We start from the raw sequence: 26044 nt of genomic DNA, 5'->3' as shown, positions 1-26044 counted from the left end.
TGCCAGCCACGCTGTGGAGTACTTGGACGCGTGTGATGGAGCATTGTCCTGCATGAAAATCATGTTTTTCTTGAAGGATGTAGACTTCTTCCTGTACCACTGCTTGAAGAAGGTGTCTTCCAGAAACTGGCAGTAGGACTGGGAGTTGAGCTTGACTCCATCCTCAACCCGAAAAGGCCCCACAAGCTCATCTTTGATGATACCAGCCCAAACCAGTACTCCACCTCCACCTTGCTGGCGTCTGAGTCGGACTGGAGCTCTCTGCCCTTTACCAATCCAGCCACGGGCCCATCCATCTGGCCCATCAAGACTCACTCTCATTTCATCAGTCCATAAAACCTTAGAAAAATCAGTCTTGAGATGTTTCTTGGCCCAGTCTTGACGTTTCAGCTTGTGTGTCTTGTTCAGTGGTGGTCGTCTTTCAGCCTTTCTTACCTTGGCCATGTCTCTGAGTATTGCACACCTTGTGCTTTTGGGCACTCCAGTGATGTTGCAGCTCTGAAATATGGCCAAACTGGTGGCAAGTGGCATGTTGGCAGCTGCACGCTTGACTTTTCTCAGTTCATGGGCAGTTATTTTGCGCCTTGGTTTTTCCACACGCTTCTTGCGACCCTGTTGACTATTTTGAATGAAACGCTTGATTGTTCGATGATCACGCTTCAGAAGCTTTGCAATTTTGAGACTGCTGCATCCCTCAGAAGCATCTGCATTGTCAGTTCCTACGCCAGCTCGGCCTGTCGTTTTAGAAAGCTTTTTACCCGTCTCACTATCAGAGCTGGAAAAAATAATTAATGCAACAAAAGCATCCTCCTGTTCACTCGACATTTTACCCGCATCGTTATTCAAAAATGTCTTCCACTCTATTGGTCCCTGTGTGCTCACCATAATTAACACCTCACTGGGATCTGGTAAAGTCCCTGCTTATTTTAAAACTGCTGCTATACACCCCCTGTTAAAAAAGCCTATGCTGGACCCATCTCTCACTAGCAATTACAGACCAATCTCAAAAATACCGTTAATTGCTAAGATATTAGAGAAGGTTGTGGCTAAGCAGCTTACAGCAGTTTTAGACAAACATAATATCTTTGACAAATTTCAGTCTGGCTTTCGTAGAGCTCATTCTACTGAAACAGCCCTTCTTAGAGTTTCCAATGACATTCTGATGCAAAACGATGCAGGAAAGTGTTCTGTACTCCTAATGTTGGACCTTACGTCAGCCTTTGACACCGTTGACCATTATATTTTGCTTGAAAGGCTGATATACTGGGTTGGTGTATCTGGGTCTGCCTTAGAGTGGTTCTCCTCGTATCTCTATGAACGATACTTTTCTGTGGCGGTTTCTAAGTACAGGTCATCTTCCACGTCCCTGTCCTATGGTGTGCCACAAGGTTCTGTGCTGGGGCCCTTATTGTTTTTAATATATCTACTTCCTCTCCAGCATATCTTGAGCCCCTTTGAGGACATTTGCTACCACTGCTACGCAGACGACATCCAGCTATATATATCTTTTAAACCTGAAGATGTTTCTAAGCTGCAGATTCTGATTGTGTGCTTAGAAACCATCAAAGGTTGGATGGCTGACAACTTCCTCCAACTTAATGAAGAAAAGACTGAAGTCCTTCTATGTGCTCCAGACAGACATGTACCTAACATAATGAATGCTCTTGGTCCTCTTTCAACATTTGTGAAATCGTCTATCAGGAACCTAGGGGTAACCTTTGATTCTGCTCTTACCCTGGATGTCCACGTCAAATCTCTGGTTCGGTCCTGTTTCTATCATTTAAGAAACATTTCTAAATTGAGTCCCATAGTATCTCATACTGAACTGGAGATTGTTATTCATGCATTCATTTCATCACGATTGGACTACTGTAATTCACTGTTTACATGTCTAAACAAAAACTCCTTGGAGCGTCTGCAGATTGTCCAAAATGCCGCAGCAAGTCTTCTGACAAAAACATCGAAATACTCTCCTGTAACACCATTGCTTATACAGCTGCACTGGCTCCCCATTGAATTCAGAGTCCACTTTAAGATTCTGGTTCTGACATTTAAGGCTCTTCAAGAACAAGCACCAGCGTACATCATTGAACTTTTACAGCCCTATGCCCCTAGTAGGTCCCTGAGGTCTTGTGATCAGGGCCTACTTGTTATTCAGTATACAAGACTGAAAACCAAGGGTGATAGAGCTTTTGCTACTGTGGCCGCCAGACTGTGGAATTCTCTTCCTCAGAACTTAAGATCTGCAGACTCAGTGATTACTTTTAAAAAACAGCTAAAAACACATCTTTTTAAAATTGCATTTTGTTAACTTTTGACTGTTTTTGTTTTATACTTTGTGAAGCACTTTGTGATCTTTTATCTAGAAATGTTCTATATAAATAAAATTTTACTTACTTACTTACTTACTTACTCTGCAAGATATCTCACTATTTTTGACTTTTCTGAGCCTGTCAAGTCCTTCTTTTGACCCATTTTGCCAAAGGAAAGGACGTTGCCTAATAATTATGCACACCTGATATAGGGTGTTGATGTCATTAGACCACACCCCTTCTCATTACAGAGATGCACATCACCTAATATGCTTAATTGGTAGTAGGCTTTCGAGCCTATACAGCTTGGAGTAAGACAACATGCATGAAGAGGATGATGTGGACAAAATACTCATTTGCCTAATAATTCTGCACTCCCTGTATGAATCAAAACCTTTAATATCCTACTGCAATAAGCTTATTACTCAAAAAGGCCCACTCTTGTGTAAGATAAAATTAGCATAATTAACCTGCCAATAATACATCAACAGCATGCGACATTCAGAAAATTTGTGTTTATTCAGCAATTTTGGGCTTTCACCAGCACTCAAGTGAAAGACAGCTGTTAGAAAATCAGTCATTATGCGATGTATCCTTTCTTCTCAGAAATGAATGTAACTCAATACTTGAGCACAAATGGATAAACACTCATGTGAAACTGTACAAGCAAAACTGTTCTTATTTTATTGGACAACATCATTTAAAAAGAAACGTGTGAATGAGGAGTGCAATGAGTGTCGTGTGTGTGTGTGTGTGTGTGTGTGCGCGCCTACCCTATGATTAGGACTCTAACAGCAGAGTTTAATGACTCACAGCATGTCATCCAGTGGAGGTTTAATAACGCACTTGCAGACACTAGAGATCAGTGACTCCTCTGTAATTACGCACCGCTACATAACGCAACACTTAAAAGAGCTCTGTTTAAGTGCTCGCACTCATGCTCTCATCCTTCTTGGACAATTTAATGAACATGAAAGCTCCTAGACAGCCAATTTTGTGTTTAATACATGCATGTGGCATGCAATCTGTGGCAGATTAGGAGAGATGAGGGTACTTGAATGGCAGTTTTCTCATTTTGTTTGACCAGTGTGGAATGTTAACCGGGGTAACAAAAAGAAAGCAAGAGAGAAGTGATTCACTTAGGGAGTGAGGAATCTGTTTATGATGCCCATGTTGCTTAGCAACCAGGGTGTCATGGTTACCTGCCGCATCCATGGTCCAGGCACAGTGGAGAGCAAAAGCTCCCATGCGAGGGCAACCAAGAGACTAGAAACATTTTGTTCATTATCTTCCCACTAAAGCGTGAGCCGTCTTTCTCCTCTACAATTAAAAGTCAACTCAAACCTGCCTGACTGAAGGTAATGCCAACAGCCCACTCACAATTAAGGAAATGGGGTTTCTTATCGATGGAAAACCACTCTGAGAGTGATTTAAACCAACGCAAGTGGCCAGGGTTGGAGAACAACTGTTGTTTTTGTTTCCAAAATGGCCACCAATTGTGGCTCAGACTTTGGTGGGAAGCCAACGCCTTATGAATCTGCTGCCAAAGAGCTAATGCAATCCCAGGCCTGAAATAACCCTCACCAATCAATATTCAAATAGCCCAGGCCTGTCTGCGCTGTACCTTTGCACAGCCTTTTCCCCTCATAGTCTTACTTTCTCTTTTGGATGGTGAAATGTTTTGTTGTTGTTTTTGTCTTTTTCCTTTACTTTCCTTGAGAAATATTTGCAGTCCAACAAAGACCATCCCTGAGCAATGTTCCTCAATCTTTTTTTCATTCTCTTATTCCTTCACAACAACTTCTCTGCAAGCCAGTTTGCTCTCTCTCAGCAGTCTGTCTGTGGGAGATGGCAGGCTGCCATATCACCATAAGCAGGTGTTTTTGTCAACAAGCATCCCTCAAGGTGGGCACAAAGCAACAAGAAGAGTTCCTCGAGGGCACTCACAGAGAATAACCTTCCACTTATCCCAACAAGTCAGTCATCCCTGTTAAGTCTTAGGTCATCTTGAGACCATCCATCAGTTAAAACTAATAATGGCAGCTACTCTAATACTTCTTGCTTTTTATCTCTGCTTTTGAAGTTGTGTAACCTTAAGTGCAGCTAAAGTTTTTATATGTCAAATAAATGAATTTGTCCGTGGTTATCATCAGTGATGGGTCATGGGTCATCTTCGACCAAGGGATTTTTTTTTTTTGGCAGTGAATTCATATAGGAAAAAATATTTATCCATGGTTTCTACTGTGTAATAAAACAGAATACATCAGTTAGTTATTCACGATCACAAAAACATCTGCATGTCCAGATGTCACATTGCACACAGTATGAAAAATATTCAAATAAAACAATGTATTAAGCATTTAGTCTTAATATTGTGTTTAGATGGCAAGTTTCAACTATGTTTTCAGCATTCCTCAAAGTTTCAAACAAAATAGATAAATAAATATTCTGATACTAACACCTGCTTCCTGAACACATTTTAATGGGAAAACAGTGACAATAGCAAAAGCTATCATCTGAGCTTTTTTCTCATTAGAATAAGCTTTAAAAACGGCTTTTCAGCATATTTCGCTAATTGCTAATAGTTCAGCCTCAGTAACTCTGGCATTCTCGTTTGTAGCCACTTGTAAAATTCCTTCTTTTAATGAGAAATGAACATATCGAGAAAATTCTGCTGGTGTCACTGTGGGGAGTGAAATGATCTATTCCACTGGGAGAAGTTAACCAATACTCTTTGATGGAGCCAGTGGTTAAGAGGAAAGCTTCAATAATTGATGAAAACAGAGTCATAGGTGGCCTGAATATCAGAGGGAGGCTATCTGCTGTCAAGGTAGGTAAAAAAAGAAGTAATGAACAAAGGTGTGCATGCACAAAAAGTGTGTGATGTGTAGATAAATTCATAATAAACCATGTGCATGATAGATGTTCAATAGGGAAATTACCTTAGTCTCGGGTCTTAGTTTGCTTTACACCCACCCAACCATTTCTATTCTCCACATTCATGTTTCAACTATAGACTTCTTATAAAACATGACATACTCTGAAAAGTAAATCCTATGGAGAAGAGTTTGAAACTTTTACTCTTGATGAGATTATAGTCTCACTTAACAACTTACTTAATGTAGCATGATGTTTATTTTGTCATTACGGTCCTATTGGGAGTAAAACAGACATAAACGCATGTATGATTTATGATTTATAAAGTAAGATGGGCCTGCTTTGTGACAGACTATTCATCACTGTGTCTAAGATGGTGTGTAAGGTCAGGTCCACCCCTTGTTCGTCACGGTCAATTTAAAAAAAAAAAAAAAATGATGGCAAATGCTTCACATCCAAAATGTGATGTCTCAGTGGCTACATCCATTTTTTAGATACAGTCTATGACTGCAATGACACTCTTCTTCTCAGAAAAGGTGAAAATACGCGGTCTTATTTAACATAGGGCAAATGTCGTATTTCAAAACATGTATTTCAAGTTGTAAAGCTACTCATGAAGATGATTACAGACTGTTACAGTGTTGGTTAATAGATGCTACAGTAAAGACTTGTGCTATTAAAAAGTAGGCTGTTATCTTACCGCAGCAGTGGGCAACTAATTTTTCCAAGGGGCCACATGAGTAACTGGGATTGTTGTGGAGGGTCAGACCAATAAGCTTATAAAGAGACTAAATTAATATTGAGCAGATTATTACAACAGTCTCAGTTTCTCATGTGGCTCCTTGGGAAGATCAGTTGTCCACCTGTGAGTTATAACCTTGCCTACGGAGAAAAATAACTTGTTAGAGTATGTGTGCATTACCAAATACCATAAAAGTTTCTTTGCATTTAGCTTGTGCATATTGGTTACAGAATCTTCAGAGGCTGTGAAGCCAACTGTACATTTATCTCTAAGTGTATTGACTTTATCTCATTGAAGCAAGCTGATATTGACCACCTAACCAACATCAAGCTTATTAATTTCCCTTGGAGCAACATCTTTAGCTGAAATAAAAGCTAGCCATTGTGGTTTGAGACCACTTCACTATCCAGAGCTCACCCGATACGTCATGAGCAGGCAGATCTATCTGCCAATATCTGCATTTTTAAACAGCCAACATATGAAAAGTTCAAATGTAAAAAAGAGACTAATAAGAATAAGAGAAAAACACTAAAAACACTAAAAACCAGCTGGCGTGACCAGAGTCTGGCAAAGCGTAAATGAATAAATTGTTTTGAAATAAAACTAGACTCATTTTAAAATGCAACATATAATCAAAGAAAGATAACACAAATAAGCACAGATAACACGTTTTGTGCATTAAGGGGGAAAAAATGAATAAGTCTTAAAAATCCTATATTGGTGAGGCTCTGCCACTTTCTTCCTCAACAGACCTTCTTAACATGGATGAGGTACTTATTTTAGCAGCTGATGGACACTTGCAGCATCACCCTGGAAGAAATGAATGTGAACATCCACAATGTAAAACCTCAACTTCTGCTAAAACACTGGCTCACATGACTGACACAACCAGATGATTGGATACCTTCTACTTATATGCCAGTTAATCAGAAGAGAAAACATGGCAAATGTGGATTACCAAATCAAATAATGTTACTCAACTAGAAAAATGTTTAGTTTCAGGTAGTTATATTTTTGTAATTTAACATAAATTCAACAGGGAAACTATTTTTGCTAGTTCTTTTTAACACACTGTAATGAGGAAGGATACCACATACTTCTATATTCAACAGGAAGATATATAAAAGGACAGATAGGGCTAACAGAGGAGCAGAGGGCAAGGCTAAAATGGGAAACTGGGAATGAAAAGTGACACAGAATCAGGATGAAGTGATGGCAAAAGAATTTAGCAGGGTTTGAGGCGGAAGAAAGAACAGGGCTGGCATGAAAGATAAAATGTGTGATAACAGTGGAGAGTAAGGAAGAGGAAAAAGTCAAGAGAAAGCTGATTTTGGATAAGAAAAAGGTAAGGATGGCGATGCACTCATGCATGTGAGAGCACGCAGATGGTCACAAGTTGAGCTTAGCCTGTGTGTGAAGCAGTGAAGCTAAGCCACAACAGCAGCTGCCTAAAGAATCTGAGTCATATAGAGATCAGGAAGAAAACCCTCTCATCTCAGCCATACACGCGTGCACACACACACACAGCTAAACATATCAATACCTTCCTCAAAAATAACAAAAAAAACAAAAAACTAGCTACCGTACAGTTGCTGTCGATGACAACTTTTCAGGATTTCTCTGTCAGTACCGTGGTGGTTTCTTTCCTGCTGGGAATTTCAGTTTCACTTTACATCCTTTTAAGAACGACACATACTGAATACAAAATACTGTGGCATGACATAAAAGAGGCAAATTCTTTGATCACCCACGAGCTGTAAAGAGACAAAATCATTTCCCCAGTCAGATCATCAGCACTTTGGAAACATTAACTTGGGACGATTGAAACAGATGAGCAAAAAGTGATGTTTAAAAGAGGCAAATGTATATAGTCTATACAATAAAAGAAAAAGATTGGAGCAAGATTGACTGTGTTCACTGACAATTGATATCAGTCACATATAAACCGAGGGACACGTATACAAAAGTAATTGGACATTTGCAAAGCACAGCCCAGGAGAGCAGTTTGGTCAGTGTAAAGAGAAATGCCACTGCTTAGTTCAGGCGCAGCATTGCCTAAACTTTACAATATACATGATTTTGGTTGGTTTTAAAAATTTACAGTTTAATACTGTCTCAGCCTTCAAATTTAAAAATCACGTGAATTACTCTAAGAAGTGGAAATATTCTTACTGCACCGTTTTGATCTTAAAGGGTCTGAATACCTGAATCTGATCACAAAATACCTGAAATTAAATCAGAATAACTCCCGTGGAGTTGAAACCCTACTTTTACATATCTGTGTGTGTTTCCTCATTTATTCCTGCATGTGTGTGGTTGTTTATAGTAGGGCTGTGTGTCAGTTTAATAGCCTTGAAGGTTCAAACTGTGCTGTGTGAACAAAGAAAGAGTGCTGCCTGTTGCTGAGATGCCAAGATCCATTAGGCTTCTAGTCTCTTGTTTAGGGCCTCAAAGGAAGTGTAGCATATAGAGCACTCATGGACTTCCTACCACTTCCTAATCATCTGTGTTTCTCAAAGATCAGACAATTCAGTTCTTTCCTTTCTCCCAGACAAAAAAAGCTCTGCTCCTTCACATGTTCAGTTATGATGTGCGCAATCAGCCTTTCAACAGAACAAAGACAGAGAAAAAGTGAGGACTTAAAGATAAAAACAAAAAGATATGAGGGATGATGATATGGGAAAAACGACAGAGGATAGTAAAGGAGTGTAAAGTCAGAGAGGAGTGCTTTTTACCTCATAGAGAGCTATTATATTAGCGTAGGCCAGGTCAAAACATTACAGATGCTTGACTTCCATTTCCATTCATTATTTAGCTAAGTAGTCCCTGTAACAATTTATGGTCCTTTAGATAAATTGACTGCCATAAAGTTGACTCCGTTCAACTTCATTACACAAAATACATCACCACCACAACCTATACTCTTCAATGCTAATGCACTGACATTAAAACAGGAGCATATGTATGGGCTCAAAATGTGGTCATAAATATTTTGTACTTGTAAAAAAGATTTGTATGTGTAAAAAAGATTTGTATGTGTAAAAAAGAATTTGTGTGTGTGTAAAAAAGATTTGTATGCGTAAAAAAGATTTGTATGTGTAAAAAGAATTTGTGTGTGTGTAAAAAAGATTTGTGTGTGCGTAAAAAAGATTTGTATGTGTAAAAAGAATTTGTGTGTGTGTAAAAAAGATTTGTATGCGTAAAAAAGATTTGTGTGTGGACTTAGCCCAAAAAAACCCCTGCAAGTTACAAGTACGAATTTTGACCCGATTTTTCTTCCTTTCATCTGATTGGTCAATGTCATGTCAATCACAAATGTAACAATCCAATCAGAGAACAGATGGGCTTGGCTGTCGGAGGAGCGCTTTTTTTGAACTGCAGGTCTTTGAAGGGTAATACAGTTTGAAGCTGGAGGATCTCTATATAAATATCCGATAGCAGCTAGGTCCCCTAACTTTCAGCAGCTGTTGAAAGGATAAAGTTGTGCTATATCAGTGGTTAGAAATACCAGTATTACTTTAGGATTAGTTTAACACAAAGTCAGGGCTGACCCGGGACCATTGCTGTGAGTCACAGTGCCCAGCATAAAAGTCCTTTCACATCGGACGCAGGATGTGCTGCTAATGCTAACTGCTAACTAAAAGCAAAGGATCCAGAATTTGTTGCGCTGGCTGCTGGGCTCTGTGGGTTTTTGCAGCAGCTCTACCTGTACTAGATGCACCTGCTCCTTGTCTTTTCTATCTCTGACTTTATGTCCTCTACAAGAGTTTCTGTTTTTTTTGCTGGTTCTTCAAATGTTCAATAAAAACATGTATGCTAATTCGTAATGAAGACTGTCATTTCCAAAACACTGCGCCCCCACCCCGCGGTCCACAGCGCTGTTGAAAAGGCTGTGGAAGTCCCTATATTAAACACGTAGACCTGTGACACAAAAATCACCAAACTCGGACGACCACAGACTGTTTTCCTTCGTGGTGATGAAGGAAAACGCTGGGTTGGCATGTAAAAGGGCATTTATTCCCTTCAAAGACCTGCAGTTCAAAAAAAGCGCCCCTCCGACAGCCAAACCCATCTGTTCTCTGATTGGATTGTTACATTTGTGATTGACATGACATTGACCAATCAGATGAAAGGAAGAAAAATCGGGTCAAAATTCGTACTTGTAACTTGCAGGGGTGTTTTTGGGCTAAGTCCACACACAAATCTTTTTTACGCACACACAAATCTTTTTTACGCACACAAATCTTTTTTATGCACACACAAATCTTTTTTACGCACACACAAATTCTTTTTACACATACAAATCTTTTTTACGCACACACAAATCTTTTTTACACATACAAATCTTTTTTACAAGTACAAAATATTTATGACCACATTTTGAGCCCATACATATGGTGGGGGGTTTTTTTTTTTACACTTATATCATCTCTCTTTCATTTTTTGCTTCCAGCAAAGACTAAACAACTGGCACTAACTTCCACAGGTGAAACACACAGCAGATGGTGCTGATAAAATGTTAGAACACAGTCTGTAGTGTAACATCTATATTCCACTGTCATCAACTCACAGAGAAGTCGTATTTAGTCTCCCCAGGTGTGAAGCAACAACACAGCTAATTGTCCCTAATCCCTTGACAATTATGAAGATGTAAGAAAAACAAAATGCCTGGCAGATATGATGGGTTAATCAATTAGATTGTAGCTATGGCAACAAGCTGTCAGCCTTAATTGGATATTCCGGGCCCTTTGAGTCAGATTGATCGAGGCTGGGAGCATCCCAAGGTCCTAATTTAGTTGGTGAACTACTGTTAAATGTAATTTAAAGGTACAGGGAAAGGTTGGATCAATTTCACATGCTGTCCTTTGAAAATAAAAAAAAAACCAAGTGTGTCCAAGAGAAAATAATAATACTGGTCAAGACCTCAGTTAAGTGAGCACTATCATTTTTTTATACAGTACAAAATACAAAGCACAGCAAAGGCTATACAAATTTTGATCCAGGACAAATGCAGATGATAGAGGAATCAATAATGCATATCTATTGAGCATTGAGCTGCTTATGAAGCATTTCAAAACCACAGACTTCCAGAGAGTATCACAGCAGTGGTAGAGGAGCAATCAGAACCATATTAGAAAGCATTATGGCTGTTATCATCTTTTTTTTCCCCAAAATCCGAGAGTTGAAAAAAAAAAAAAAAAAGACGTTATAGAAGTGACAGAAGTTGCAGTTCCTCTAGATGCCGCTTGAGTCAATCCCAACAGACTCCTGCATTGAAGTACTTAACTTTAGAGTGAGTTTCACATTCTAATAACTCATCTCAGTTAGGGCGTGCCGGCTCTGACTGGCAGGAGACCAGATATAGTGAGGCCGATCAGGCCTTACTTCCACTACCCTGAATCATTAAACTGAACTTCAAGTTACCGTGAGTGCTCTTGGAGCCTTTTAGAGCGTTTTTAATGGATTATCTTACTAACAATATAGTTTGTTGTCTGGTAAAGGCCATCCAAGACGTTTGTGCTTCACTTTTATTCAATGATATTCTAGTATTTAGTCATCCAGGTCATGATAGTCTAAGAAGCTTGGAAAGTTTGGAAAGCTCTGCTGCCAGTGCAGTTTTGAGATCCCTTCCCAGATGCCTCAACCCCGACTCACATCGTGTGTCAGGTGACCTTAATAGATCACATGATAAGGCGAGGCAAGGTCTCACAATGGTTTCACCTGAAACCATTTTTACACCTTGGCTCCTGTGATGAATCAGATAATTAAATCCCTGTTAAGGGATAATCCAGACTAGGGTTTAAACACCTGGGACTCTCCACCATTTGGTTTTACTTCTCGAACGAGAGTAAAACATCTCCAAGAAACTTAAAGAAGTCCAGTTGCCTTCTTTCCAAACTCCTTAGACATTCTAGTATTTTACTAGTCTCCTACAAAGTAGATAATGTATGTGTATTTGTATTGGAACTGTTTTGTTTAAGAATGTAGCATGCTAACTAAGATAGCAAGTACTAGCCGATGATGTAGCACGCCACCCTTTCATCCATGTAACATAACTCTCAAAAGTCCAGCATAACTTCTGTCATGCTTGGGAATAGAGTCCAAGAATATTGGGTAAGGTCATGGCAGCTATGTTCATCTTTTATACTGTCTATGTTTTTTTGTTTGTTTGTTTTATTGTGTTTTTCCTGAGCCACAATTGACCATATTTAGACAAGAAAGTAAAGTTTTCAACTATTTCTTGCTAGTCTGGTTAGTATGTGGATATAAATTGTATAGATGCATCTGAGATCACTCCACTAATATAGCAACCTGTAAAAACACTTTAACATGCTGCAGAATTGACACAGTCAAACATTATATATGAGATAAGTGAATTTTAAATGCTTCACAAGACAAAGATACAATGAAAAGGTCCACTTCAGTAACTGGCAAAGGAACCCTGGCAACAGTTAGGTCTAAGATGTGTAACAGTTTAAATAGATGAGTTTTATAACCTGCGTGAGGTGAACACGGTTCAGGAACACTTCCGTCTGTTGGGCTCAGACAAACGAGCCATAAAACCAGCCAGTATAGGTTAGGTATGAGGGCAGAACAGGCATCAGAAGTCAGAAAGAAAGCTTTTCTCCAAGTTGAAACTAAACAGGGTCATTCGTGACCGTGTACCAACACAGACTGCTAACTCTGAATCAAGTATTCTGGGTGGAGGATGTTTGATTATAATAGATCAGCTGTGATGTTGTTCCAGAGTCTGTCCCAAAGAGAAATGCAGATAAACAGACTGTTTCTGTGTGTTTTCCTGGGCCGCTGTGCAAGAAGTCAAGCTGTAACTAATTTTGCAAACAGTGTTCATTTTGCATTTTATGATTCCATCTCAAGAATTATGTCACCACGACAAAAGACGCAAGGGAAAACCTTCTCTTCCACTTAACTGATTTCCTATAAATTGCCACAAGATCATGAGATTACACTTACCTTTAGGGCTTCAGAGCGGTTAGCCAGCAGTCTCTCTATGTTCCCAGCAGCCGTTGCCACCAGCTCCTGCGCATTGTTGGACTCCACTCTGAAGTGCTTTCTGTGTTTATGATATATCTAAGACAATCACAATAAAAATTCTGGATCAGAAACAACGTAACATCTGTCTATTTTCTATTCACAGACAGATGTAGTGTAACTAAAATTAAGAACGTTACTCTGCATTAGTGCCCATCTTCTATATTTCATCAGCCTCACTGACCAAAGCACAGTGATTTAGAAAAAAAAAAGCATTATGTAACTGTACCATTTACTCTGCTATGGAATATGTCCCAGCAAGAGTAATAAAAAAGCACAAATGCCAAACAGCCAATTATTTAGAAGCCTAAAGAGATTTCACTGTCCAACATTCACAACACAGAGCTGAGGCATGTTCATGTAGGCACTCAGTGAAAGACTGGTATTAAAAATGATACTATTAAATGTTTGATTTGGATTGTACTAATACATTGTTTTATATTTGGAATTTGTGTAGGTATAAATACATTTGAACTGAACATATTAATGCTAGTGATTACTATAGCTTTGGGGTGTTTTGAAAGCTGAAAATGAAATTTCCGCACTCGTGTGCATAAGCTGATACCAGCATTTGAGGTTGTAATTTACACGAGTCAGCATAACTGTTCAGGCAGCATTGTAACACCCCTTTTCAACTCCCCCTGTTTTGCACATTAATCTCATTCAGCTGCCCATAAGACTTCCAAATACATTTAATTCTTGTTTGGAGTGATACGCCATCCCAGAACATCAAATGAAAATAGATTTTGTAATGATTTTTGCCATGTTTTAAGGCTGAATGCTTTTATTCTCAAATGGATCCAAAGTAGCACATGCATTATATCAATCAATGTGGATCTAAAAAGCTTCTTCTCCTTCTCATGTGTTTGTGTTTTTGAGTGTTTAAGTGTCTGCGTGTGTGTAGGAGCTGTAGCTATCACAGAAGAGAAGTGAAGTTGATCTCATGTGAGTGTGTACAGTGTGCTGGTGAAATGAAATGATGCAGATGCAGCGTTATGTCTAATGAGAGACTACTATATGAAGACTGGTGATGTGTTGTGACACCTGAGGTCGTGCAGAGAGAGCTAATAAGACTAAGAGTATTAAGTGACAGAAATTACACATAATATTTTGTTCTTGTCCTGTAAATATGGATTTGAATAGATATAAATGTATTTATAGAAATCTGTTTCTTTGGTGTTTGGTGGTGTTTGTGCACAGTTGGTGCAAACTGTAAAAACAATGACGATTTATTAAGCACAGTGTCAGTACTGGTATTTGGGCTGTATGATAGGTATATGATACCTATGTGTGAGACATGAAAAACTTTGTTATACAAACTTCAGTTTTGTTAGACATTTATTAGTCTGGGTTAACCCCCATTCAATCTATAATATGGGATAAACAGTAGCTAGGGCACAAGATTTTCAGAAAATTTGGCCTTGACTTTGAGGTTGAGATCACTGAGATTTGAACTCATCTGAGATGTCTGTGAAGGTTCTCAGTCATCCAGGTCATCGTAGTCAAAGGAGCTTGCAAAGAAAAGCGTCTGGACTTCTTTAAGTTACTTGAAGACGTTTCACCTCTCATCCGAGAAGCTTCTTCAGTTCTGAACTGAAGAAGCTTCTCGGATGAGAGGTGAAACGTCTTCAAGTAACTTAAAGAAGTCCAGACACTCATCTGAGATGTTTAGTAGATACAAGTATTGTATGAATTTGAAAATGTATTTGTCACTTTGTTCTTGAGTTACTGCATTCACAAACGTATGTGTCGCCTCCATCACCCATCAAAAAAAAGCAGGCAGAGAATTAGTAGGACTCTTTATGTTGGCTGTGTGGATGCTCTTAAATCTTTGCTCTGATCAAAAACATCAACCAAGAGCGTTGCACCCCTTTATCCACAAAATAGGAGAACTCACTCATATTTCAGTTCACATTTGAAATCTTACTTAGCGTATATGCATGACAGGCAGTCTTACCTCTATTAGGTCCTGCATGCTGGTGGCTGTGTCTGTTAAAGCGATCAAATCTTTTTGCATTTGGTCCACCCATTCCTTTATCCTGTGAACAGAAAAAGAAGTAGCTGATCATTCCTTGGCTAATAGAAAGTCTAAAAAAATTTTTTATTCATTTTGAATGCAGCCATTGCAATCGTATGACCTAAGCTAGCCTTTAGTGTTTACTATATCAATAGCTATGCTAGATTATCTATATAGATCCACTGGAGGGGAAGCGTGATATAATAAGTGTTAGACAAGATAATGCATTACTCTACTCCACAAGAGCTGTGCATTAAGGCAAGACCTATTCAAAGTTGACAGCATGGGAGTATCACATCCTCAGGGGTGAGATGCTGGTTAATGTATTCTTCTGATGTGAAAGAGGACAGAAAGAGAAGAAAGACATAAAAGAGCAAGACAGAGACAGATGAGCATTTATTAAGCTTTAGATTTATGTAACTTCAAAACACATCAGAACACATCTGAGATTTCGTTGTTCAATTCGAAAATAAATTATTCATTTTATTATTTACTTATTTATCAGCCTTGTTGCATTTTAACACATCAGTACAGTCAGTAATATGCTATGAGATCTACTTTAAGTGATGCCTTCTGTGTCCATGAACTCAGTATGTCTAAACAGTTGGAAGGAAAATGAATGCCCTCCAAGTTAGCTATCACCATTTTAAAGTTACTGGTTTCTTGGTTTCCATTAGAGCAACAGCTGCTAGTCGCTGATAGCAGATAATGATAGAGGGTCAGCACACATGACTAGAATAGAATAGAATAGTCCTTTATTGTCATTGTACATGTACATGTTCACACATCCTAATTAATTAATTTAAAAATAAGACAATATGCTATAATCACCTGGAAGCAGCCTTCAACATGATTTAGATTTTACTTGTAGGATTTATGACTGCATGAACTCAATGCTTCGGTCAAAGCAAGGTTCACTGAGCACATTAAGCAGAGCCCAGCTGTCCATAAGGAAGAAGGGGTGGGGCATAACAACAGGTGACTAATGGGGAAACCGTGAGCATGTGTGGATGTGTGTACTGTAGCTGTGCTCTATGAAAGTAGACTTATTGGTCCATTTTTTTCAACAAGAGTTAAACTTGGTCTTGAACAGCTACACAAAATGTCAACTTCAAAGCATGATTTCACTCATAATTATTTATCCTTTGGAAAAATTATCACTTTTTTTAGTGAACAGTATATTTGAATTAAATCTAAGTGTGAAGCATTGAAAGTTGCAGGGTGAGTTTAGAGCTTTTTTGTGTAAGGGCAATAAACAATAAAATATGGCCCTGAGAAATGATCTAACTACAGTAGCTGGGTAGCTGACCATTTCCCTTGTGTGTCTGCTGCTCCTTAGACCCTTTTTATGATAGATTGTAGCATCATGTAATAAAACGAACTGCTAATGTCTCATTCTGCTTTTTTTGTAAGCAGTCTGATTTTTATTTAAAAATCACCAGAGTAACTGCTAAAAGTAAAAATAGTGTTCTGATTAGTTACATCCATAAACAAACATTCTCCTCTTATCAGGTTTTTTCTGATCCCATTGCTATAATAAAAGAAATGGTGAAAACGGTTGTGAAAACAAAAGGGAGAAACCATCCAAAAAGGGTCAGTGAGCTGTGCAAGGCCACGCAGCCTGTTGCCTGCAAGGCCACGAGAAGGAGGAACCACATGCAACTAAGCTAAGTGTGAGACCTGCTGGGACTGCAAGACTTCTGGCTCTTAAACTTGTCTCACTGGGCCACCCGCTTATGAAGCAGACTGGTTTTATGACAGGCAGTTATTGAAGCCCTTTTTTTCTGCCCAATTTCAAGTCTGAGTAGTTTGAGTACTACTGATCTGTTTTAGCAATGTCGCCAGACAAGTTTGTGAGTTATGGGAAATGCAGAACCCCACATTGCTCTTGGGTATATGACATTTAGCCTGCTTCACCGTACTTAAAGCCACAGCAGAGTACAGTGAAGTTTTTGTGCAACACATGTCTTCAATATGCAGAAGAGGGGTAATGGATATATTGGAAAAAATGGTAAATGGCCTGCATTTGTATAGTGCTTTACTTGGTCCCTAAGGACCTCAAAGCGCTTTACACGTTCAGTCATCCACCCATTCACACACACATTCACACACTGGTGACGGAAAGCTACATTGTAGCCACAGGAACAAAGGATGTTAAAGTAAAGCTGCATGGCAGAACAAAAACAGGAAAACCTCAGAGGAGATTGATTGATATAGTGAAGGAGGACATGCAAAGATTTGGTGTGACAGAAGAGGACGCTAGTGATAGACTGAGATGGAGGCAGATAACCCACTTCTTCTATAGTAACCCTAGAAGAAGAAGAAGGAAAAAGAAGACGAAGGAAAAGTACCTGAAATGGAAAAGAAAGTCTGATGAAACAGTTAATTTAAAAAAAAAACTTTTTTCTTGTGTCACAGGTAAAAAAAACACCTCTATGATACACCTACGCTTCCTCAATTATAGCTTTTCCAGCAAGCGTCCTCGCTCCTCTGTCCTTTAGATGCAACTTTGACATGATGCTAAGATTGATTTACGGCTCAGAGGCAAGATGACAAAGGACAGAATAGATGAGGAGGCAATGAAGTCAATGTTCCTTCCCAGTGAAGAGAGAAAAGAAAATGGAGAAACTGATAGAAAACCTAAACTAGAGCAGAAAAAAACTGGATTCCAGTGGAAGAAAACAAAAATTAACAGGAGGGTTACTGATTAGATGATTGATCACAAGTAATCCAATTTGTGCATGTAAATGGAGAGTCCTCTTCACACACTGAGGTTAATTATGGAGTTCCACAGGGTTCAGTGCTAGGACCAATTCTGTTTACATTATACATGCTTCCCTTAGGCAGCATCATTAGAAGACATAGCATACATTTTCACTGCTATGCAGATGACACCCAGCTCTATCTGTCCATGAAGCCAGATAACACACACCAATTAGTTAAACTGCAGGAATGTCTTAAAGACATAAAGACCTGGATGGCCGCTAACTTTCTGCTTCTTAATTCAGATAAAACTGAGGTTATTGTACTCGGCCCTGAAAATCTTAGAAATATGGTATCTAACCAGATTCATACTCTGGATGGCATTACCTTGGCCTCCAGTAACGCTGTGAGGAACCTTGGAGTCATTTTTGACCAGGACATGTCCTTCAACGCACATATTAAACAAATATGTAAGACTGCGTTCTTCCATTTGCGCAACATCTCTAAAATTAGAAATATCCTGTCTCAGAGTGACGCTGAAAAACTAGTTCATGCATTTATTACTTCCAGGCTGGACTACTGTAATTCATTATTATTAGGATGTCCAAAAAACTCGCTGAAAAGCTTTCAGCTAATCCAAAATGCTGCAGCAAGAGTCCTGACAGGGACTAGAAGGAGAGAGCATATTTCTCCTGTTTTGGCTTCCCTTCATTGGCTTCCTGTTAAATCCAGAATTGAATTCAAAATCCTGCTCCTCACATACAAGGTCTTAAATAATCAGGCCCCATCTTATCTTAATGACCTTGTAGTACCATATCACCCTATTAGAGCACTTTGCTCTCGCTCTGCAGGCCTACTTGTTGTTCCTAGAGTATTTAAAAGTAGAATGGGAGGCAGAGCCTTCAGTTTTCAGGCCCCTCTTCTGTGGAACCAGCTTCCAGTTTGGATTCGGGAGACAGAAACTATCTCTACTTTTAAGATTAGGCTTAAAACTTTCCTATTTGCTAAAGCATATAGTTAGGGCTGGACCAGGTGACCCTGAATCCTCCCTTAGTTATGCTGCAATAGACGTAGGCTGCCGGGGGATTCCCAAGATGCATTGAGTTTTTCCTTTCCAGTCACCTTTCTCACTCACTATGTATTAATAGACCTCTCTGCATTGAATCATATCTGTTATTAACCTCTGTCTCTCTTCCACAGCATGTCTTTTATCCTGTCTTCCTTCTCTCACCCCAACCGGTCGCAGCAGATGGCCGCCCCTCCCTGAGCCTGGTTCTGCCGGAGGTTTCTTCCTGTTAAAAGGGAGTTTTTCCTTCCCACTGTCGCCAAAGTGCTTGCTCATAGGGGGTCATATGATTGTTGGGTTTTTCTCTGTATCTATGAAGCGCCTTGAGGCGACTTTTGTTGTGATTTGGCGCTATATAAATAAAATTGAATTGAATTGAATTGAATTAATCACAAAGGCAGATAAAGACAAGTAGTAAAGAAAGAAAAAAAAGAGGGGACTAGTGAAGCACTGACAGTGATGCTTGCCCTCACGATGACTCCGACCTCTGTTCAGCGTCAGAACCAGCTGTCTGTCAGCAGCACAAATGAGCTCAGGGGGCAGCAGCTGGACAAACGGACTTCAACAGGCAAACTGACAGTAAAAGTTTACTAGATAAAAGTTGGCTTCATGTCAGCTTATACTGACTTCCTTGGACTTTAAACATGCTCACACTTTGAGCCTGGAACAGTTTTATACTCGTTAGACACGAAATGAGAAGCTCTCGAACCATCTCACCCACGCATCTTGTTTATGATAGTGAAATGTGACTCAGTGCACATACGGTACAGATCATCCCAGGTTCACTGAATTTAGACAGTTGGGGACACACTTGGTTGGAGTTTAGACAAACAGGTCATCTGAGGGCTCCCGCTCCAACTCTGAAAGGATGACATTAAAATTTCATCACGTTTTTTCCACGTCCTCAGCTGTATGCATAAGTGTGCCAATGAGTTAAACGGTGTGAAATTAAATGAGGTGCTAGCCAGCGGTGTCAATATTGCTACAACAGAAGGATAGCGCAGCAGAAACTATAGTGTGTATGTCACAAAGCATGACACTTCCTCACTACTAAATGAGCTGCTCCCTTGACGAAAATGATGTGTCTTAATTCGTGCTTGACCCCTGTGACCGTGAGGAAAGTGGTAGCCTCACAGCCACAGGGGAAAGTAGCCCATCCCCCCTTTTCTTTTAGCCTCCATTGCTCTAATGACTGCCTCTCTTAGGCCATTTGTCATGTATACGTGTGTCTATGCGTGCGTATGTCCTTGTGTGTGTGTCCAGGTTCATTTGAAACCAGAGAGAAGTGGGTTGTACAGAGGTTAGATGGGAGTTGCCAGGGTCAAAGGTCAGCAGGAAAAGCATAGACCATTTCAAGAAGCTTTTAATGTAATGAAATTGAGGAAATTGACACATTTAAGCCTGCGCATTTTGAGTGATGGACCAAACCCTTACTAGTGAAATTGATTAAAAAATAAACTACAATAAAGTTTTGTTTTTTTTTTGTTTTAAAAAAAGGTAAAAAAAAAGAAAAAGAAAGGGGAGGTGAAAAAACATCATTTTCAACATCCTGACTCACCATAACAACCTTAATGAAGGCCAAGTAGCCTCGCTGAGCCAGTTAAGAGTAGACTGTCATATTCAAGGGTTGAACGCTGGGAAGTGGACACAATCCCAGAATAGAGAACATGACTCAGCATGAAAGCACAGCTGCCTTACTTCTGACCACTTTATCCCCTCTGGCTTACCTATGTGTGACTGCTGAGGAAATTTGTGCTCTTCTCTCTCCCATTTGTACACTTCAAAACCACAACCTCAAGCTGTTAGGTGCTGTGCAGCAATCAGCTTGAGGATTCATACCCTTTTATAACCGATAATGAGGTTTCATACACAAGTGTAGTAGGGTTCATACATTTAGAGAAGATAAATGTGATTCTATGCTAAAAAATAGTAAATATAATGCAGCAAGGATTATTGTTCTTCAGTAAGTTAGCATTGTTCAGCTTCCATTGACAAAATTTTAATGGGATTTCTTTTTACAGGTGTTTTTATGTTTTACTGCAGAAAATAAGGTATGATTAGCAAATCTTCTTGGGAATAATAGCTTCAAAATTCACATCTGGGGTATTTATATACATACGTCATGTCGAGACCATAAACACATCTAAAGCTTTTATTAACTACAGGCTTTACAACCATCAAAAGTTTTTATTTCTGAGGTTTAAGACTTATGTCTGTAATCCTCTGTTAAAGCCACTTGTCATGAAATAAGTAGAGCAGTTACTAATTAATTAAAAGTGCAACTGTCAACTAAAATTGACATTTTAATGATAATTTCACTCTGGAACTTGGATTTTAATGTCAGGCTTTTGGCCATCATTCCGTTAAGAAGTGAATGCGGGCAGTGAGACATGCCAAGAAAAAGTTGGAGGAGGAAATGCAAAAGTCAAACTTTTATAATTAAAACGTCTTTAGTAACCCTGTAAACAGAAGTTGTTTTTTTAGACTTTTGACTTTCAACTTCTTAGCAAATCCATAATTCCAAATCAAACGCACAGACTCCAGCAGTGACTGCATTACTTCTTCATGGCATAAATTTAAGTGTAGATTCAACAAGGTGCTGGAAACATTGCTCCAAGATTTTTCTCCGTAGAAAAATAAAAGCTTCACATAAAAGCTTCACACATTCACTGTTGATTTAACTGCACATACATGTAATGCAAATCTCTTGTTCCACCACATCCCAAAGGTGCTTTGTTGGATTGAAATCTGGTGACTGTGAAGGCCATTTGAGTAAAGTGAACTGATCGTCATGTTCTGGAAAGTAGTTTGAGATGATTTGTGACACGGCACGTTACCCTTCTGGAAGCAGCTATCAGAAGATTGGTAGACTGTGGTCATAAAGGGATGGACATGCACGGGTAGGGCCCAAAGTGTGCCAAGAAAATATCCCCTACACCATTACATGATTAGCAGTCTGACCTGCTGATAGAATGAAAGATGGATCCATGCTTTCCTGTTGCCTAGATTGAATTCTGACTGCCATCTGAAGGAGGCCACAGAAATCAAAGACTCGGCAGTGTTTTTCCAGTCTTTCATTGCCACATTTCACTGAACCCATGTCACGTGCTGCCTCAGTTTCCTGTTCTTAGCAGACAGGAGTGGAAACTGGTGTGTTTTCTACTGCTATATATTTAATTAGGTTACTGTTGTCTTCCTATTAGCTATAAGCAGTCTAGCCACTCTCGTCTGACCTCTGGCATCAACAAGGCATTTTTAACCCAGAGAACTGCCAGGCACTGGATATTTTCTCTTTTTCAGACCATTCTCTATAAACCACAGAGACGGTTGTGTGGACAGAAATCGCTGTAGGTGAGGAGTTTCTGAAATACTTAGACAAAGACCATTCTGAAAGACCCTACAATGGCAAATAAATTACCCCGGGGAGAGATATTGAGGAGACTGTTGTCTTCAAAGGTAGTTTACTTAGAAAGATCGTTACTGGGCCAAGAGAAACTGGAAATCAACATAAATAAATATCGGATATAAGCGGACTCCTGTCCCCTAGACAGGAAGTAGTATTTTCAATATGCTTTAATAACATGAACACATTTTTTAGATAAATGTCTCAAACTGTCCTTGAATACGACTTTGTTTCTACTTTTCAAATAGTGAAGCCCCTTCATTCAGAGTTTACATGAAAAGCACACAGAATTTTTCAACGGGTGTGGAGTTTGTAATCCAGCATTAAAAGACGGTTCCCAGATGGAGTTCAGTAGAAGGACTTCCTCCCAGTATTTTTCTCCTATCTGTACTTTTATACCAAATGTATTTCTACATCTTTATGAGGAAGCAGCAAGGGATTTTTAAATAAATACCCCACAGACTGTATTCTTATGTTTTTTGCTGTCAAAGCGTTTGAAGAGTTTGTCATAAAACACTTTTTTCCCACATCTCACTGGTTAGCAGGCACTAGCAGTTCGATGGCAGCCAAGTCTTCTCATCTCACTTGAAATTTATTGTATTAATAGTCTAATTTCATGCAGCATGAAGTAAATCTAGGAAAAAGCACATCCGTTTCTTTGTTTTCAAACATGACCTTACATTGTCATTCAGCAGTAGGGGTTTTCAAGTACGCCCGAATCATTTCCAAGCCTTATTGCTAGACTTTTTGTTTTCTTTCCTTCTGTTTTACTCACAGAGAAAAAAAGCAAACAAATCTAACACCCAGAGCCGAGTGAAAATCTAGAATATTGATTAAGCATTGTTGGACGTCATCCTTACTGAAAAATCAGCCTCACACCACCTCAGAGGCCCAGCATGCTCGTGTGCAAGCAGCGCACGAGAATCCAGGGCTCAATATCCAATCTCAGAATTTCCACTCCAGCGCCCTCTTGCCTTGTAAACATCCTCATGTTTTTATACTCTGAAGCCAGTCTGCAGATCCACATCTGATCTCTTAATTCCATCAAAACTGTCACGGAAAAAGCATCCAAAAGCAAACCCCCTCCCTCCTTAAGTCCCATCAAGTTGAGTTATGGTTTCCAAGAGTGGGTGACAGTTTGAAAGCTAAAATCCTCCTCTAATAGTAGTAATTTGGGCTTCTAATCTGTTCTTAGAGAAGAACAAGCCTGATACTATTACTGGAAGCTGAGAACATGCACAAAAAGGATAGGGATGTTTGAGGATGCCAGAATGGATGTAATTGAGCCACTGGGGGATAGTGCATCTAATAAGCAGCAAGCTTGACAGAGCATTGGAGAAGACAAACACTCACTTTCTGCCCCTCTTCCTGTCTTTTTCCTCGTGCCTTTCCCTCCTTTCTTACATGGGCTTTATCCCTCTGGTGTAAAGCTACTACTAATGGCTTAGTATACTATTTCTGCTTGGGTCTTTCCTCTTAATTCACTTTATTTTGTCTTTCTCCAGTGACACTGCTGTCTGTCTGTTTGTTGTGTCTAATTTTGCAAATTAGGACTTCATATAGTGAAAGCTTACATTTCCATCACATAACCTACCGATTGCTTCCTTACCAAGTTTAAATGAAATCGAAGTGCTAGAACTTTCCTTCCTCTGCCCCTCCCCCGGCTGGTTTTCCTCCTCCCACATGTATCACAACAAAGTACAAAGGAGACAAGTGATGATATCTTCTCCTTTATTGAGGTCAATAACACCATAATTGCAGGCTTTGTAAATGTCTCTCGGCCTCATTATCCTCTATGGTAGGACGTTATTGATGCCTCAGCCTCTCCTCTATATTTTCCTCTTAGCGAGTCATGCAGAGCGTTTTAGCCTAGCCCCCTGCCTAGCTCTGAAGAGCTCTGTTTAAGTGAAGCCTTGACAGTATTTATTTTTTGTGCTCTATCAAGCACTTACGTGAGGGTAATTACAGTTGCGGAAGAGCTGACTTGACATTGCATGAGATAACTTTGAAATGATGGGGCAATGCTGGTGGGCAGTCGTGCATGGAGAGACAAGGTGTAGGCTACAGGAAGTTGATTCCACTGGGACTGGTTTTACAGGTGAACTTGAATATTGAATTATATTGTTATGCTAAACTGAACTTCTGAGCAACACTTCAGGTGTTTACTTAGCTTTGAATGGCAGGATTTGTGGGATGTTGCTTCATGTTTTAACTGTGTGGGGCTTCCTGGTCAAAGACAATTACATAATAATCAGATAATTTGAGCACCAAAAGTACCACAAGGTATATTTACAGAAATCTTTCAAGTTCTTTTTCAGTTATTCATTTCTTTAGCACAGCTTAATTTTAATGCCTTGTGTAACACTTTTGGATGTCACAGAAAAAATAAATTAATGATGCTCAAAGTAAGATGATAGTGTCTTTCGAGTTTCTGTGAAATTAACTAGAGAAAAAAACCATAAGATGTCCAAGAATTACGGCTGTCACAGAAGATGAGCTCAAAGTAACAGCCTGAGAAAAAAGGACAATTTCACAGGAGAGAGCATACATTCGTTATAGTTTTTTGGGGGGCGTTGGTTTCTTTGTTTGTGTTTTTTTTTTTGAGGCTGTGGCTTTTCTAAATGTTTTGACTGGAAGATCACATATCAATGTAAACTGATATACTGTATATCAATAGATAGATAATGATCCAAAGACATTATTCCAGATTCTCAAACCTAAGGACTGACTCTTGACATAACTGTGACTGTCAATCAAATTAATCAAAATATTTAAATATGTTATATAGGCTCAGGTTTGACATTTTATTAGAAATAAATATATAGAACATTGTAGCTGGTCCCTTATTTCCCAAGTGGTGGCACAGGAAATGGATGAGAATGTCAAGAATTTCAGCAAAGAAGCATTTCCTGGCGCAACCCTCAATATATCCAGGCTTGGGACTGGCACACTTCTTTTAGTTAAAAAAGATCACCCTAGTAGCTGGACATTACTGTAGAGCAGGGGAAAAAAACATTAAAAAGTTATGTACATGTAAATCGCAGCTATTTGACTAGACTACATCCTCTGCTAATGCCTTTGCCCAACCTCCACCTCTCAACTACTTTTTTTAAAAAAAATCCTTTTAGTTTTTATATAACCTTAAAGGCAAACAGCAAATACAGATTGCCTTCATGGCTTTCTGCTAGACAGGCACTCGAAAATGACAGTAATCAGTATATTTTAACCAATGCACGATCTTTCCCCCAATCCTTACCAAATAGTTTTGTTGCCTAAACTGCAGGCAAACTTCTCCCGCTAGCTCAGATACCTCCACCTGTTGGCAGAGAAATCTTTCTTCTTCTTCTTTTGTCCCTAGCTGGCGGTTGGCAGGGGAGGTTGTCCACAAAGCCAATACGTCGCTGTGGGTGCCGTAGGGTTTCCATCTTGGCCAACGATGCACTTCCAGGCCTTGTGGTCTCCTGCCTTCACCTTTGCTTGCTCGAGGGTTAGACGTCCTTGTTTAAGATTGTCTTCAATTTGCTTGCTCCAAGTCTTCTTGGGCGCGTCACGCTTGATTCTCCAGTGGGCGGGTTGCTGCTGCATCAAAAGGCGATGATTTCTCATGCGGCAGATGTGGCCAAACCATTGCAGTCATCGCTTCCTAATCAGCTCTTCCACTGGGGGCTGCTGGTGACATTGACTACGTATCACGCTGCTGATGATCACAGAGGGATCGCAGCGCATTTGGAAGACCTCAAGCTTGTTGAGGTCATGTTTGAGGATCTCCGACCCATAGGGAAGAATGGGCAATACCGGTGTACGGTACAGGCGAATTTTGGTGGTAAGGGTGACGTTTGTCTTTTTCCAGATGTACCATAGGAGGGAGGTG

General features: G+C 39.5%; 1 protein-coding gene across 2 annotated transcripts in view; it reads right to left on the bottom strand.

The window, feature by feature from the left end:
* cacna2d1a (calcium channel, voltage-dependent, alpha 2/delta subunit 1a) overlaps positions 1-26044 on the bottom strand; it is a 106717-nt gene that overhangs the window by 68280 nt on the left and 12393 nt on the right. For both annotated transcript variants that reach the window (XM_084909529.1, XM_084909531.1), the window contains exons 2-3: positions 14942-15023; positions 12907-13023 (exon numbers count right to left, since the gene is read on the bottom strand). In XM_084909529.1, coding sequence (XP_084765655.1) covers positions 12907-13023; positions 14942-15023 — 199 coding nt within the window. The remainder of the gene's footprint in view (positions 1-12906; positions 13024-14941; positions 15024-26044) is intronic.

The sequence above is a fragment of the Perissodus microlepis genome, chromosome 17 (genome assembly GCF_051167445.1).
Source record: "Perissodus microlepis isolate ML-2025 ecotype Zambia chromosome 17, ASM5116744v1, whole genome shotgun sequence".
Lineage (NCBI taxonomy): Eukaryota > Metazoa > Chordata > Actinopteri > Cichliformes > Cichlidae > Perissodus > Perissodus microlepis.
This window is presented reverse-complemented; position numbering and strand designations above follow the sequence as displayed.